We start from the raw sequence: 16,878 nt of genomic DNA on the forward strand, positions 1-16,878 counted from the left end.
ATACTACAAATCCAGGCATATCATATATTTGGGTTAGTGTCACTTATAATTTTATACCAAAGTTAATAATAATAATAATAATAATGGAAAAAAGAAACAAAAATGAATCACATTGTTTTGGATTATAGTTTAAAAACATCAGGGTTAAAAGGAGGGAAAAAAGAAACATTGGTGTAAAAAGGGACGTCTCGATGAGTTTGAGATGAATTTCTAGAACACGCATGAACGTATTTAGGAGACGAGTTCTGTACACAAGTATCATCAAGTCGAGGGTCATAAATGTCATTGGTCATATTATAAAGACTGTGAGCGCATGTTACATAAAAGGTCAAGTGTAACGAAATTTTATTTTAACATATCATTAAGAAATTGAGGCTTTTCTACGTTTTAAAAGTGTATACATGTTACATACTAATACGAGTATTACAAACGCAGTAGCTGCACTTATAAATCGTGCCTAGTGCAGTAGTACGCGTGTACCCGTCGAAACGGTATTGCTCACCACGAACTCTCCAGAGAGTCAGTCATGTCAGTTGTGTTTATTTTCACACTAACGTTTAAAAATAATGATGTTAATTTATTATGAAGGTAAAAGAAAAAAAATTGAAATATTACGTTTCCTTTAATCTACACAGTTTAATCTGTTCGCACAGAATTTTCTTCAGTGTTATTAATCAAACTCCCAACAAAATTAAGCTCGTAAATAAAAACCAACGTTTTTGTGCACAACGATATCAATGTTTACGATTGTTCTAAGAAACTATATATAACAATAATATTTTGCTCCCTACCAAAGGGTATAATAATGTGTTAATAATCTATTCAGTTGTTCTCTTTTACAGGAATGAACGTAACGAAAACTGTGTAAAATGTCACTACATAATATACTTGTATCGGTGGGAAGTTTTTTAATTAGTTTCGAAAACAGATAAAATTCTGCGAGTGCGGAACCGCGTGTTAACGGTTAACGCCTCAGATGAAACTTATAATTTTTTATGTCACTCATATATACAGTTTTTTTCAATATATGCGCGTGCAAGACATTGCCAAAAAAAATGTCACCAAATTGATACCATAAACAGGAGGAGAAAAAAGTTACGTTCCTTTCTCTCTTTCTCTTTCTCCGGCTATTTATCCTCGTTTCTTTCGGAAGTTATGAGTAAAGTTTAGGAGCAAATATATGTACCCATATCACATCCGGGCGCTAAAAAAATTATAACATTTATTTTTCGCGCGAACATAACGACTGAAAGGAACACCCGTTTTGTTAAACTCTAAAAAAAAACAAAAAACCACCACTCACTTGTCGTCTCCTGATCTTCTTGTTGTTGTACTTCTAAAAACAATAATTAAATAACCATTTTAATTAAAAAAAACCGTTCATCGAAAACCTCACGAATGATTTTCTTACATTCTAAACAACTAATGGCACGTTTCGAACCTATGATTTTTTCCGTTTCCACCAAAGTCATCGCAACAACGCGCGGACGCGATTAATTTTTGTTCTTAGGTCTTTCATCGTCTGCCGCGAGCCGACGAGAGATTAGAACGTCCAATTCATCATCGGTCCGCGCGCGGTATACTATACGCGGTTGACCGAACGCACGCGGACAGGCCGCCGGATGATTTATACCGCGCGGAGATGTACTAATTCGCTTATACACACTGTTTCGAGCAGAGAAAACGTTGAGAATGTTTATGTGCATGCGTTGACTTTCATCCAGCTAGCCGTGTTCGTTTTATTAGGAGGAATACTGGGTCGAAAAAAAAACTGGACGTCCGAAGCGAAGCGAGACACGAACATCGTATGTAATCGGGTGGTCCGGAAAAATTGGAAAAATTTTAAATTACTCTCATGGTCATAAATCGAAAAATGTGTTAGTCGAATTTTTCTTATCGGAAACAGGATATACATTTTTCATATGCCGTCCATAGTCAAAAGGTTAAAAATATCATGTCCTAATGACCGCCTGTACGTGTTCGTGAAATCTAACGGTGATATTGTGCATGGTTCTTTCCGAAATTCTAATTGCGCTGCACGAGCCGAAGTCGTTAGAGCATCACCAATCGTGGATACTGCGGTTTAGTGAGAAAACTATTGAAAAGAAAACTCCAATTTCGTTTACCACTAGTTAATGTCGGTTGAAGCACATATTTCTGTTTCGGAAATGTATACCTGCTAATGGTCACTAGTATCCTGTGGCTACGGACTTTAGATTTAGGACGTGATATTTGTAACTTTTAGATTCCTAACAGTATACTCATGTAATGTAGATACTGTTTTCAATTGAAGGATTATGTTGATTTCGTTTTCTACGAGGGTTGTTTCAAGTTTTGCCATTTTTATGGAAAACTCTGTACAATAGTAAATTAATATGATTGATAAAAAAATACAATATGTATCCGAAAGGGCCGAACGTGTAAATTATAATTTCAACTGCACGCACAGATGTCTCGCCACGATGGGAACAAACAGCGTAATATATAATAATATTGTATTGTTTAAATAATTCGTACTCACCGACTCGCCTTTGTCACCTTTGTCACCCTTTTGACCTGGATATCCCTGTTGACAAATTCACGGTTTTATCAAAATGTATATATAATCATGTACACGCTAATAAAATTTACTCTTCTTGCTATAAATAATATATGCATGCGTTCGCGCACACACAAATTGTGAAACCTGCACGTCATCATTGATTTACGGTCACGAAACTCATGACTGCTAATTCTGGTGTACTAGGTTTTTTAAATTTGTTGTTTCTTTCGCATACCGTTTGCGTTTCAAAATAAATAAATGAACAAAATTATTCCGACAGATAGTATCTACGAAGCTCCGATTTTTATTTTTAGAATAGCTAAGTTATTATTATAACCGACGAACTATTATACTGTTAAACGTCTTCACGAATTTAAATTCCTATTAATTCAAGTGTATGCCTTTGCAAGTAAAATATATTAATAACCCCGGTAAATCTTTAAATTACATATTTTCAATTACAAAAAGCTCTCTCGGTATCCCGTTAAATTTTAAAACGAAATGTATATTATACCATTAATACGACCGCGTCAAAATTTCCATTACAGTTAAATAAGTATCGTAAATTGCGATTTTGTTTAATAAAAAAAAAAAAAAACTAATTTAAATATTGTTTTTTATTACATCACGCGTAATATATACACAAGGTCCTATATAAAATTAAACGATAATAATACACATATCGGATTTCTTCGTCGGTTGGTTAAAATATAATATATACTTACAGGTGGACCGGGTAAGCCTGGAGGTCCCATTAAACCTGGGGGTCCAATGTCTCCGTAATCTCCTTTTTCGCCTTTAGGACCGGATGTACCCTACACACACGAACACGCACAAGAAAAAAATAATAATTAATATTTAATAATCATATGAGACATGATATCGAGAAACCATAATTCCATTTAGGCGCGCACGCACTAGGTATATATCTTCGAAACGCATATTTTTAGTATCAAGTAAAACGACAATGTTGTGCTATCACATCGGGTACGCCTCGACTGATTTATTAACGTTATGTTGGCGAATCACGTTTTAACTCGTTTACGGCGAACGATGAGTTTTTTTTTTTTTTTATTACGAACGTATTCATGCTCATTGTAATTCAGTACATTGGGTAAAAAAATAATTGGGAAACATGAAAACGGTCTAAAACTTGCAGGCGTTCCTTAAAATTAAATATAAAACATACTTGTTGGAAGGATTTCGATTATTACCACGAATTTTATAATCACGATAATTTCATAACGTGATAAAAATAACATAACACTAATGTGTCGCAAAATATTATAGGTATGAACTTATCCAGACTAGTTTTTGTTAATTCTATAATACTTATATAGAAATTTTAAAATATATTTGATTTTTACTGCGTTTACGTGTAATACTGATATGAAGACGCTTGTGATCCGTCAACAGTCCCGTTCTCATGATCCCGATACGAAAATTCAAAAGATAAGAGGCATGCTGGAATATCGATCGAAAAACGTTAAGGTATCAGGTCTTCGCCAAATCACCGACCGGATCTAAAATTAGTGTACGTACGAGCAAAAAGTCGACGCAACTGTGAAGTTTGTAAACGTCGTTTGGCTACCGCGTAAGGGTTCGATAGCCATGGTTCGTTTGAACAGAAACAAAAACAAGTTGTTTAATCTGATATTATTATTGTTTATAACACCAAAATATCGGAATAGTCGAATTGCACTTATTACCTACAAATAAATGGTCAAATTGCACTTAGATTGAAAAAAGGTAATGGTCGAACAGCACTCGTTCAAAAAAAGTTATATTGGAAAACTCTTTAAAAATATTAGGAATCTTTCTGTTGAAGAACGCTACAGCGTACTTATTTAATATAATTATATATTAGTTCGTGCCATTTAGATAACGCTGATAATATTATATAATAATAACATACATACTCAGAAGCGTATTACCAGGGTAGAATTTTTGAATACAGTTAGTCATTACTACAAAAAATGATTGAAATGACAAAAAAACAATTATAATAATGACAATAATTAAATATGACTGTTAAAAAAAAGTGTATACCTAATAATAATAATATGTATAATATAATGTACAATTTAACAATTATAATGTAAATATATATAATTAAATAATGTGATGTATAAAACAATAATTTTTAACCACGCTAATGATTACTAAATGGTAATAAATATAACTAAATAAAATAAATCTAACCCCTTCAAATGCATGATAATTTTATTTAAATACTTTTTTGAGCCCAAGTGCAGTTCAACCACTACCTGCTTTTTACCCGAGTGCAGTTCAACCATTACCTTTTTTTTAACCCAAGTGCAATTCGACTAAAATAAGTGCAATTCGAACATACCCCAAAATGTATAACACGATAAGCTCTGCTGCGGTATTTTCGAAAAGAACAACAAATACTGGGTTTGGCGACCGGTTCTAACCGATTTGTTTTCCAAAGTCTAACACGATCGTTATAACCGTTTTTCGTTTACATTATCCTCCGAATCCGCTGCGAGTGAGAGAGGGGCGCCACATAATTGTTATTATCATTGGTCGAACACGTGCGGGGACGTGCTATTTTTAGATTATCCGTTCAAACAAACGTCAGGCTACAGATTCTACGCGTGCCGGTGTCATTACGTGTACTAATTAGTACGGCACCGGTGGCAGACGAAAAAAAAATCACGTTGAGCCAGTGCGTGGTCCTCGGCGTACCTATCATCCCTGCAAATACACGCGCAGTGTTCTTTCGTAATAGCGTTCAGAGAGACGGTGGGTGAGTGACGATGGAGCAAAACGATAACGATGATAATATACGTATATTATCATCGTTATCATCAGCCGAGCACTCGAGTGTGTTTCAGTCCTTGATCCACCTCTGAATCAATGTTCAGGTCTGCATCATATCATATGTATATGCAGGGCCGCATTTAAGGGGAGGGGCACTGGCTACAACTGCCCCAGGTGCCAGTTTACAGCACTGTGTATACGCAAATAGTGTAATGCAGGCACGAAAAATCCCTTTTCGCGCGGTCGGCGCAAGCGTGTGTACTTACTGGCAGTCCCGGAGGTCCTTGGGGTCCTGGTAAACCTGGTTCTGAAATACCGTCCGTGCCGTTGCGACCTGGTAATCCTTGAGAATAGCGGGAAAATGAAAAAATAAAAAAACATTTTTGACACACGGTTTGGCACGACAAAAAAAAAAAAAAGAAAAAACGTCGCTGAAACGCAACGGTCGTACATGGTTAAAAAAGTATTTATGTTATCACCACCGATACACGTATAATACAGTAATGCGGTATACGACGGTAATACGTGGAAGAAGAAAATGGTACATAAAAAAATAAAAAAAATAAAACACAAAACAATAACGAAAATAATATATTTATACGTATGATATACACAATTCATGTACGACTAGGATGTACTGATGTTGTAAGTGCGTAATTCTTATAGATTTTTCACCACGTGCACATACAGTAAAAATAAAAAATAAATTGTCTAACTACTCAAGCAACCATTACTTTGCAAATACTATAAATACTATACGCATGCAGAGGATTTTCAGAAGTTGCATAACTGTTTCACAATACATACAATACGTACTCGCTGATATTCATTACAGCCCCTCTCGTACACACACTCGCATATATACGCAACACGATGCTCTCGCACACACACAAACGTGACAACAGTTGTAGTGGATAACACGTGATTTATCGCGTTTCATGCCAGCGCCGTCGCACAGTACGTACACGTATATCACTGTCATAGGAGCAACTAGGGGGGGGCGCAATAGGGTTTATAGCACCTCCGAGTTCAAATGTAACACTGCTGTTTTTTTTTCTTCAGATCTATATGATCTATAGTGATTACAGTTAAATACTGTTTTATTTTATTTTCAGCAATTTCAGCACCCCCAATATTTGGGCTCTAGTTCGCCTACGATCACTGTTATTCCGTACGGCATTGGACCCCGTATGCGTGTAAATTAACGCGCGCCGTCCCTTTACGTCGGACCCGGAATCCGCCGACGAACGGAACACGGTCATACGCGTATGTACCGGTGGTCGAATAAAATGTTCAACGAGTCGTTCGAGGATTTCGTGATGTTATGCAAATACACGATCCATTTTTCGCAGGATACGGGTAGGCACCGGACTCGGATCTGCGCGTTCGCGTACACAAATCGAAATAAGCCACACGCGATCGTCGGTAATACCAAAGCGCTGCCTGAGCGATTTGTTAAACCGTACACGTGCGTATTATATTATAATAGCGTATTATGGTTTCTGGCCTGGATCGCGGCGTATGGACGACAGACCGAGCCGCTCTGATATGGGGCACCGGAAGTCACTTGGTGGTCGATACACGAGGTTAGGTTAACGCAAAGAGAAATATGAAATGTTCGGACGTATTTTTGTTGATTTCACATTTTTTCATGACAATAAGCGTCGATTGATTATTCGGTGCTGATTCAACGGATTAATCCACTTCTGTAGTAATAAGTTTACTCAGCGGAGGCGAAGAAAAAAGTTTATACAGTTGATGTGACGTGTGCCTGGAGGAAAAAAAACAATGGTACCGGGGGAAAATGTTGAACCCTAAAAAATCTACGCGGGCCCGGCGTACTCACTCGTCGTGTTTGATAATGTAAAATGTTACTACTCCATAGTGTGATCAGAGTTTTTATCGTTAATCCATCGCCGAAAGCGGAAACCGCAGCTGTTAAAACGGATTGAGGAGAACACGTTTTACGCATGCGTAGACCCGATATTAAGTCCATGATTCAAGAGCGGACAGCAACGGTTCTATCCAATGTATACGGATATATTATAATACAGTGTCTGGCATCCATATACCCAACTCCCGCCTCCGTACAGCCGTACCACACCGATTCTGGTTTAACTATCAGACAGCTATTACGTTATAAAATCTGACCAAACGTGTCCAAAACATAATTAAGTTTGCGTTTTTTAGGGACCTGTGCGAATTCGCGGTGCACTGATTGAATCAACGATGCGCATAACGTGAGGACACAGTTGTACTATGCGAATATGTAAATGATCGCGCCCCGTATACAGACCCCTGTTTTATTTCATCTTTATTATTTTAAAAATTTTATAATTAATCGTTTCGAGTCATCTTTTCGTCGACGGATAAATACCACACGAAACATCGATTCACCGGAGGCCAATCGACCGCCGACAACCTTTTATCTCTCCCCTTTTCACCCACCCACGAATCGATTGCCGAAACTCTGAGGAACGTGCATGCTATTACTACCATCGTCTTATTATATTCTCTCAGCACATGCATGCCATGTACAAACAGTATACGCGTTTGCGCGGGTTCGGCGTAAGATTGGCTGGATGCTAAACGGTGTCGATCAATTATATATATATATATATCAAACGTGTTGTATAGTTTCTTTTCTTAAATTCCTTTACCCTTTTTCCTCTCTTTCCTCGACCCTTTTCGCCCGGAGGTCCCGGCGGCCCCACAGGGCCCACATCGCCTTTATCGCCGTTCAAACCGATTGGACCTTGAAAACGATAAAGCAACGTACAAAACATATGTGTCATCAATACTACTCTACATATGTATAATACAAATACTACTATTGCCTATAACTATCGAATATATACTACTACTACATTATGAACTATCTGATGATGTCCGTACGAAACCACGGGGTTTTAATGATGGACGCAAATCTACTTATGCATACGTATCAAAATGTTTTTAATTTTAAAAAAGAAACTTATTATAACACTTCTACACTTTTATATATACTGAAAACATGTTCCCAACTTATAAGTATTGCAGTAGCCACAATAACAATAATATGGTGAAATAACATTCCCACTGCCCAAGTTAGAACTGCAGAAAATAAACGATTCTCCCTGAAATTGTAAGTCATTATTATCATTGCCTATTCGATCTATAATTGCTGCTGCAGAAGATAATAATTTTAAGTCTAACTATGTCTACTTGGAAATCACATTGTATTTCTCAGTCTGTCAGAAAGCATAGTATTTAATATAAACACATGAATACGGGAAATTATCACTACTTCTAAATGGTAGCACTCAAAACGGCATTATTATGCAGAACAAATGTACAACTATCTTGTTAAAAAATATTATTAAGTATTATCGACAACTATATCGTTACCAGGTGGTCCTGGTGGTCCTGGAGGTCCTTCGATGATGCCAGTTGGGAATTGGTCGCCTTTTAGTGTCGTCGTTAATCCTCGATCGCCCTTGTCACCTCTCTCGCCTTTCTCACCGATTGGTCCGGGTAGACCAGGTGTACCCTAAGAAAAATAATACATTAAATGTACTATGAACACATAAACAAACTGAACCATTTGTAATTTCTGCACATAATAAATCATTAGAAATATAAATGTTTTATTTATTTATCTATTTAGGTGGTCACATGCAACGATGGTCTTATAAGAATAAAAGTAAAAACAATTTCTTGACACATTTTAGTATCAATGTTTATGAATCAAATATAATGCATTATAATTAGAGAACATGATTTGATGGAAATAATTTTTTTTATACTTTTTAACCAGAATTCAATGCTATTCAAAGATAAACACATGGTGAAGTAATGAAACGTTCACGTTTTTAAAATCTCAAAATAAACGCGGTCTCGTTTAAATTATCCCCTTCACTTTCAAATGCAAACACTCTATTCTTTTTAACGAGCACGTTCTTTTGCTTTATTGTGTTTGAGTTCCGTTAATGAAATATAACATTTATTGAATATTAATTAACAACGTGATGTTATCAGTATATAATATATTTCATAGAAAAAAAAATAATAATATCAAAATACCCGTACCTGCAGCCCTTGTTCTCCTCGGTCGCCCTTTGGTCCAACCTATTAGGGTAACAAATAAAAAAAAAAATTAAAAAAAAAAAACAAGTTATTATAATTTATATTATAGCATGCTGTCACTGTTTTGTTCGTAGACAAATATTGAACCTGTAATATTACGCGTCGTGCAGGATTGTTAAATCCGGCTGAATTAAATTATTCACGAATAAGACCGTTATAAGTATACGTATTTATAACATGTATCATTTTATCATTGTATGTGTGTGCATTACATACGTTTTAATGCCGATATCACGCATGATAAAAATTAATTATACCTTATATTATAGAACCACTACAAAAACATAATTTACAGTGACCGCAAACGAGTGAATGTTTCACTGTTTTGTGTATAACGTCAACGGTTGTGTGTATTTTATACGGCGTACATGTACGGGTATGAAAGTGGTAAAATTTAAGTTTTTGTGTATTTTATCAGTCGCAGCAATGTTGTTAGTCATGGACTCTGCGATATTGTTGTGTCATTGATTTTAGAATACACGTTATTCAATATTGTCAAAATTGGTAGTGCTTACGTGGACGCGGCCACTAAACTTCACTGTAATCCTTTGCATTCTACTTGATGGAAATCAATTTTTAACAATAAAAAACTGTTAATAGCCGTTGTTTATACCGTTGAAAACCGGCTTCTATCAAGTAATATTCCAAAAATGTTTCCTCGTAAACACTTGGATAGAACTCAATAAAAATTTTTCCTTGCCAAACTAAAAGAATCGGACAAAATCCACCATTACAATCCAAGGAGAAAAACCTCCAATAGACGCTTGCGAATTTGAATTCCTTATCTCATAACAGTCAAAGAAAAATTGAAATCAAGAGGTAAAGACCTATTCTCAACTCTAAATTATACCTCCATCAGTTATCATTATCATATAATTATTAACCCTATAAAATATGAACTATTAATTAGTATGATTGTTTAAAACTATTTTAATAAAATTAGGTGCATTGAAACGGTTTTTTTTTAATTCACATAAATAAAAATGAAAAACAGCGGTTGTATCAAAATCCGCTAAGTTTTGAAATATATCAGGATAAACTTCGGCACGTTTTTCGTTGTTATTGCAACGATACCTTATGTTTGAATTGATACACACACTTGTAAATTTATCTATCTGTATATCTATTGCAACAGCGTACGGTTACGTTTTATAAAGCGACAAATTGTATAATAAGATTTCAAATGTTGTACATAATATTTGGCGTAAATAAAAAACCATCAACTTGAACTGATCCAAATAGAGCTGGGAAATATATTTATGTTTTAATATTCGTTTGTACATAAAAGTGATGGACCAAGTACACTGATACGATGAAATCGAATTTTTAGTTAAACAGTTAAATTTTGTTAAATTTGGCTTAGGAATGTTTTCTTGGCGGCTGATACGCACAGGAAAATAAAATGTTCATAAAAAACGATTCGTCCGACGTCACAATTGCAACGCAGGTCACCACTACCACCAGTGTACATTGGAATGACGAAGAACAGATAGCGCTAACTCATTATAGAATTATTAGTGGTCATACTACAATATAGGGACCGACCGATTCCCATAATAATTACACAACCATTAATCTATGAACAGTTATGAAGTGATATAATGATAGAAACCGGCACATCTGTGCAATATTTAAGACATAAATCAATACCTACTTCAAACAAACACCTCAACTTATAAGCTCGTAAGTCACAGAATCTAGATTTACGACCAGTCTGTAGATGACAAGTGTTCGTACAATGATGGACAGCAGAGATGATTCGACAAAAAAATGGGCCATCTGGATGCATCTAGAGCAGTTTGGATCAGTTTTCGGAAGAACCAATGCTGCATCGATGATACTACCGGTATATCGTTTTTGAACGCGTCGTTTTTTGAACAAATCGTAATCGCAACGTTATGAGTATTTGCTATCGCAACAAGTGCTAACTATCTTTCTTATCGACGTATTAATTGAAACTACGATTGGCGTGTGATCGTTATAAGTAAAAAAAATAAAAAAATAAAAATAACCGTAGCTACTAAGACCGAGAATATTAGCAGGCACCAGAGTCATCTCATTGAAAACCCCATTGTTGATTTACGGTAATTACTTGTCAAGTTCTACAGGATTATAGACTCGTCAACCTGCGCCACCGTCGAAATCAATGGCGCCTTTCTGTGAAACATCGCAACTGGGCAGTGGCTTCGGAGTACCGAAGGGAATAAAATAAAAAATGTTGCACCGTGTTAAACGCGTGTGAATGACAACTGTGTACGGCAAAATTAAAAACTTAAAAAAAAAATGTACAATCATACGAGCGTTTAATACGCTGAAATAGTGGACTGGGGAAGCACGGAGAGGTATATGTTTTCCGAGAGCGTCGCACGCATAAATCATTATAATATATCATAAGCCCTTCAGTCACCCGACCGTCAATATTAATTACACGCGTGTTACGTTTTACTCCCATTAACGACCTGATAACGATTTTAACGCCACACACCCACACGTTGCAGCCACGGTCCGTGTGTGTGGTCGGCACAAGTCTGCAGTCGAACCAGTGATTTTACCAAACGCTGGTAGGAAAACAAGTCAGAGAATTACATGCGATCTTACAAACCGCTTTGGCGTTTAGTGGCACTTCTGGTCACTCGTATTTTTAAATATTTATGAGCTAGGCAAATAATAAAAAAAAAAAAAATTAGACATCTTTAAGTACAATCACATAACGAAATTTCTCGTAATTCAATAATATACTTGTATGTGTTACCAGCAAAATGTTGAATCCGGAATTCTCTAAAATACCAAAAATGAGCCGGAAAAGTATAACATTTATATAATGACTAGATAATCTATAGAATGCCGAACCTCAAGCAGGTAATGTATAAAAGTAATACAAAATTATATATTACTACAGTAGTGTATTTTTGCGTAGAGTACATTAGACGATTTCACTAAATATACCAATAGTGATCAATAATTATTATCTTAACAACTATCGCACATGACACTAATTATCATTATTATATTCTACGGTACGAATTATTCGAGTAAATATTTTATTTTTAACTGTTCGTCGTGTTAACATATGTGTTTAAAGATGTCTGAACTTTTATATACCGAATTAGACAAAAATCGAAAAAATTTAGTTTTTATCTAGTGATATTATGAACAAATATCAAACATGAAACATTATAAGTCCGACTTAGCACTTCAAATTTATCCAAAGAAAACTTTCAGTTAAAAAATTGAAGAACAAAATTAGAATATATTTGAAAGAAATGAACTGATAAATGGTAATTCAATATTTCCCGAAAATGATAATACTATCGCAATAGAAAAGTTAGAAGTCCCAATACCAACAACTCTGCAATTAAATAATGCAAATGTAATAGGAAATTGAAGAAAGGCTAAACTAAATCTTGAAAATCAATAAAAATGAAAACATGGTCACATAAAAAACTTCAACCAGCAAAAGTGGATGTCACAGTTCAAGTTCCAGTACCCAATGTCGACAAAGGTCGTGGAGATGCTTGAATTATTTTAGCTATTGTTATAGAGATAAAATAATACATGGTTATTAAGTCATTAATATTTTATTATTTACAATAGTTTCACTTTATTACAACTAACTACATGGGTATTATCGTTTAGGGACTAGGGGAGGGCTTTTAAAGTCTTTATATTCAAGGTCTCAATTTACAATATGCCAAAAAAATTTAATAACGATTGGCGAAGTTTCAGTGGAAAGTACATTTGCTTTACGGACAATAGCAACCCAACAGTCTACAGGGGCTGTACAAGGTTTTGAAAATGCACGTACAAATCAAAATGTGAAATCAAAAAAATTTTTATTTAAAAGAAAACAATATTCTATGCAATTCAAAATGACATGCATCAACTATATGCGGTAATAAATAAACGTTAAACGTATTCCGTTTAAATACTATTCTAAATTTCATACTTTACCTAATATGGGATTGTCATTCTATAGAAATCCTAGGAATCGTATAGATTACCTTAGCATAATATACATTCAACACTTTGCCGGTAACATAATACGTATATAAGACACCCGACATATGAACAATGACAATATAACTTACGAGTTATAGAAATAATAATAGCAATAATAGTCATATTAGTCATAGAATAATAATAAATAATTAAAAAAGGAATTTAGCTTAAGATTTTACGGAAACGTTGCATACATTATTATTAATTGCCTCGTGATGGGCATTCAGTTAAATGCCTAGAAGCGTTTAGCTAAAAGTTGTACGGATGTTTAACTAAACACATAGGTGGGGGGGACGGTAAACTTGTGCGAAAATTAAATTATCCGACTATTAGCCAAGGCGCATTTGGTAGAAAGACTTGCGTACATAAATAAATATGTATAAATGTTGTTTTTGGTACGCGCAGACCGTGCGAAAAACGTGCTTCCCGCATACTCACCCCTTATTTTACTTGTATATGCGTATACAAAAAGACACGAAAACGAGACGACGACGATGTTTTCGGTTTCTCCCGTAATTTCCCACCCCGTTGGCCCGACCCTCTTTCAGCCGCAACTGAGTAAATATTTTCCGACGTTGGGGTCGTTGTGATAGAACTGTTCTCCTGACGTTCGCTCACCGATGCGTACGTACACGCCACCACTGCTCTTCTCCGCGCACTCATTCGCTTATTCGTGTACATGTTCCGAGGACCGTTACGTCGCCGCCGCGTCTTCTGTGCAAACAAGCTCTTTTTTTCTTTTCCAGCGGCGGCGGCTTCAAGCCCATAGGACGCGATACGCGAAATCCGAACTTGTGGTCCGTGTATTTACTTTAGCCTTACCCGCACGATCGCGAAGAACTCTTTGTGCACGTGCGCACGCGCATCAGTGTCCCTTCCTCGTTTGATCCGCGGAAACGTTAATTATTTTGCCATCAACCGCGCAACACGTGGACCACGTGATTATTATTTTTTTATTTTTGGATTTATTGGGCCTTTAAGACTATCCCGTCTCACAACCAAGCTTCCATCCTTCTCTATCCAATGCTAGATTTCTCCAACCGGAAACACCTCCTAACTGTTCAACATCCTTTTTTATAATATCTTCTCGTCGAATTCTTGGTCTTCCCAGAATCTTTCCGCGTGATTATTTTGTAGGTCGAATGTGTCGGACGAAAAGAGCAAAAATTGTCCGTCTACGTATACAGTGTCCCGTGTCACGTATTTGCTGCAAACCTGCAGTAATCAGGTTTCGATCAGTTTTACTGCGAAACGACAATTTTTTTGAATCCGATCTATAATTATTATGCTCTGAAAGAAAAACGCGAATGGTTTTTCACGATTTTCGGAGTGCTATCGAACTCGGTTTCGTTTGCTACGTCTCGTTTTCACATTCATCAAATACAACCGATTTTCAGACCTCATATTTCTGAACAATCATCTTATCAAAATTTTTTCCTTTAAAAGGCATACCTACGCATAGCTTCAATAGAATTTTGTGGAAAATAGAGTTTTGAAATACTCGGATAAATAAACATTTTCGATTTATAGAAGTGTAACGATATGAAAATTTAGAATTTGATCATGGAAAAACGTTATTGATGAGGATAATCATGAAGTAATACTCTCTGTATTATGTTGTGATTTCATTGTAATTATAAAATGGCGTCATCGGATTTGTGTTCAGTATCCGAGTTGTTATCTTCGTAAAATGTGTGGCCAGAAGCGCCATTTGAAGGAGAAGGGACAGCGATAAGTGACAAGCGATCAAGTATGTCTGTCATCTGCACTTTCTCAGAAACCCACGTAGCTTTATTTTAGTACTTGTGTACATATATTTAATGTTTTCATTTTTATTTCTTCAAACAATTGTTTTCGTAGTATTCGCGATAAAAGTTCACCGTCGAGGACTCCTTAATATAATATCTTATTGTATGTGAGTGTACGAATTGTTTACGACTCGTTAGACTTTTAGTGTTGTGGAAGATGTTTGAAGTGGTCCGCAAAGAACAAATTGGTCCCGCACTGTAAGCTCATAATAAACTCAAAAGACACCCTCAGGACACAGAAATTATTGTCGAATGCTAAAATACCGTAATAAAAAAAATACCTATTACCTATTTTTTATGCTTACACGTCATCAAAATAATCAATTAAAAACGATTAATTACAATTGTTTGTAATTTACTACTATAGCATCTTGTTTAAAAATAAATATTTTACGGTTCGCCAACATAATAGTACTCGTACTCTTATTAATTATAGCCAGACCTTTATTTTTATTCGCGAGAGTTGAAAAACTAAAAATGATTAATTTTTAGTATATGATTGTTTAATTTATTACAAGCACGGTTTGGTAAGAATAAAAGTATGAACAGAAGAACATTTAATATTTCCTTGGTCCCCCAAGGACCTCCTCAGCTAAAGAAAATTATCCGTTCGTAAGTGAGAGTCTCTTAAAGAACATAATAGTTTCATTAGATCCCACTGTTCCGGACGCTCCTGCGTCGCAAGACAGAAAAATGGCCAAGAAGTGTATCTAAAACCATGGTATTATGGCCTAGTAATTTTATTTGAGATGGGTTCGACAAATTTGATTCCCTGCACCCGAAAAACCTTTTACAAAGAAAAAATACATTTAATACTGTGCATTCCAGATAACGTTTATTATTTACAATTACCATTCGAACGAACGGAGTGTTTTATTTACGTTTAAATCGATGGGCAGGCACGTGGAAAAAATTTGTGGAAAATCGTACGTACGAGTCGAGTGCGCGTGACACGACTTTGTACGTGGGACATGTATGCCGTATGGTGGTAGTATCATAGTCGGTATACTCGTGAAAGCTAAGTGAAAACTCGGACGTTTGTTGTATATAAATTACACAAATATATCACACATACGCATATATATCGTATTACGTTCAAAGAGACGTGAATAGATACACACACATAACATTATGTGCACGTGTGCAATACTGCGGCAAAGTGTACTCACCAATCCTGGAGCGCCGGGTGGTCCTTGTTTGCCTTCCACCTGTAATTAATGAAAATGAATTAACGTTTAAATTGAAAGCGACGAGAATTACGGGCTGATGGAGTCGCATTACGGCTACAGTTTCGAACTTCCGACGACCACGGCGACGTTTTTTAGTTGTTAAACGCGCCATCGATTTGCAACAACGATCGTGTACAGAATAATCACATACATACGAGTGTGTACACTAAATGGTTTAGCAAAAAATAACATTGTTTCGTACGTTAAACCACTCTGGTACACAGCTGTAACGTATGTTACCACTATGGATGTTACACATGGGTACACGCGGGTATAATGGCACACCGCTATGGTCGTCCCTGCACTTTACGGGGTCTAGGTCGAATATTCTTTTCGGGACCTTTTAAAAAGAAACATTCGTTACCCCCTCTCTCACCCCACCGATGCCATT

At 36.0% G+C, this 16,878-nt stretch overlaps 1 protein-coding gene across 3 annotated transcripts in view; it reads right to left on the reverse strand.

The window, feature by feature from the left end:
• The window catches only part of LOC112681176 (collagen alpha chain CG42342), a 106,841-nt gene that overhangs the window by 18,236 nt on the left and 71,727 nt on the right, over positions 1-16,878 (reverse strand). For 2 of the 3 annotated variants that reach the window (XM_025551452.1, XM_025551446.1), the window contains 7 exons: positions 16,428-16,466; positions 9,395-9,433; positions 8,714-8,855; positions 5,593-5,669; positions 3,268-3,357; positions 2,522-2,566; positions 1,304-1,336 (listed from right to left, as the gene is read on the reverse strand). In XM_025551452.1, the coding sequence (XP_025407237.1) occupies positions 1,304-1,336; positions 2,522-2,566; positions 3,268-3,357; positions 5,593-5,669; positions 8,714-8,855; positions 9,395-9,433; positions 16,428-16,466 (465 nt within the window). Of the gene's footprint in view, positions 1-1,303; positions 1,337-2,521; positions 2,567-3,267; positions 3,358-5,592; positions 5,670-7,986; positions 8,082-8,713; positions 8,856-9,394; positions 9,434-16,427; positions 16,467-16,878 lie in introns of all 3 variants that reach the window. The other variant, XM_025551439.1, reaches the window with a different exon arrangement.

Source organism: Sipha flava, unplaced genomic scaffold (assembly GCF_003268045.1).
Source record: "Sipha flava isolate LNK unplaced genomic scaffold, YSA_version1 101_pilon_pilon, whole genome shotgun sequence".
In the NCBI taxonomy this organism is placed as follows: Eukaryota; Metazoa; Arthropoda; class Insecta; order Hemiptera; family Aphididae; genus Sipha; species Sipha flava.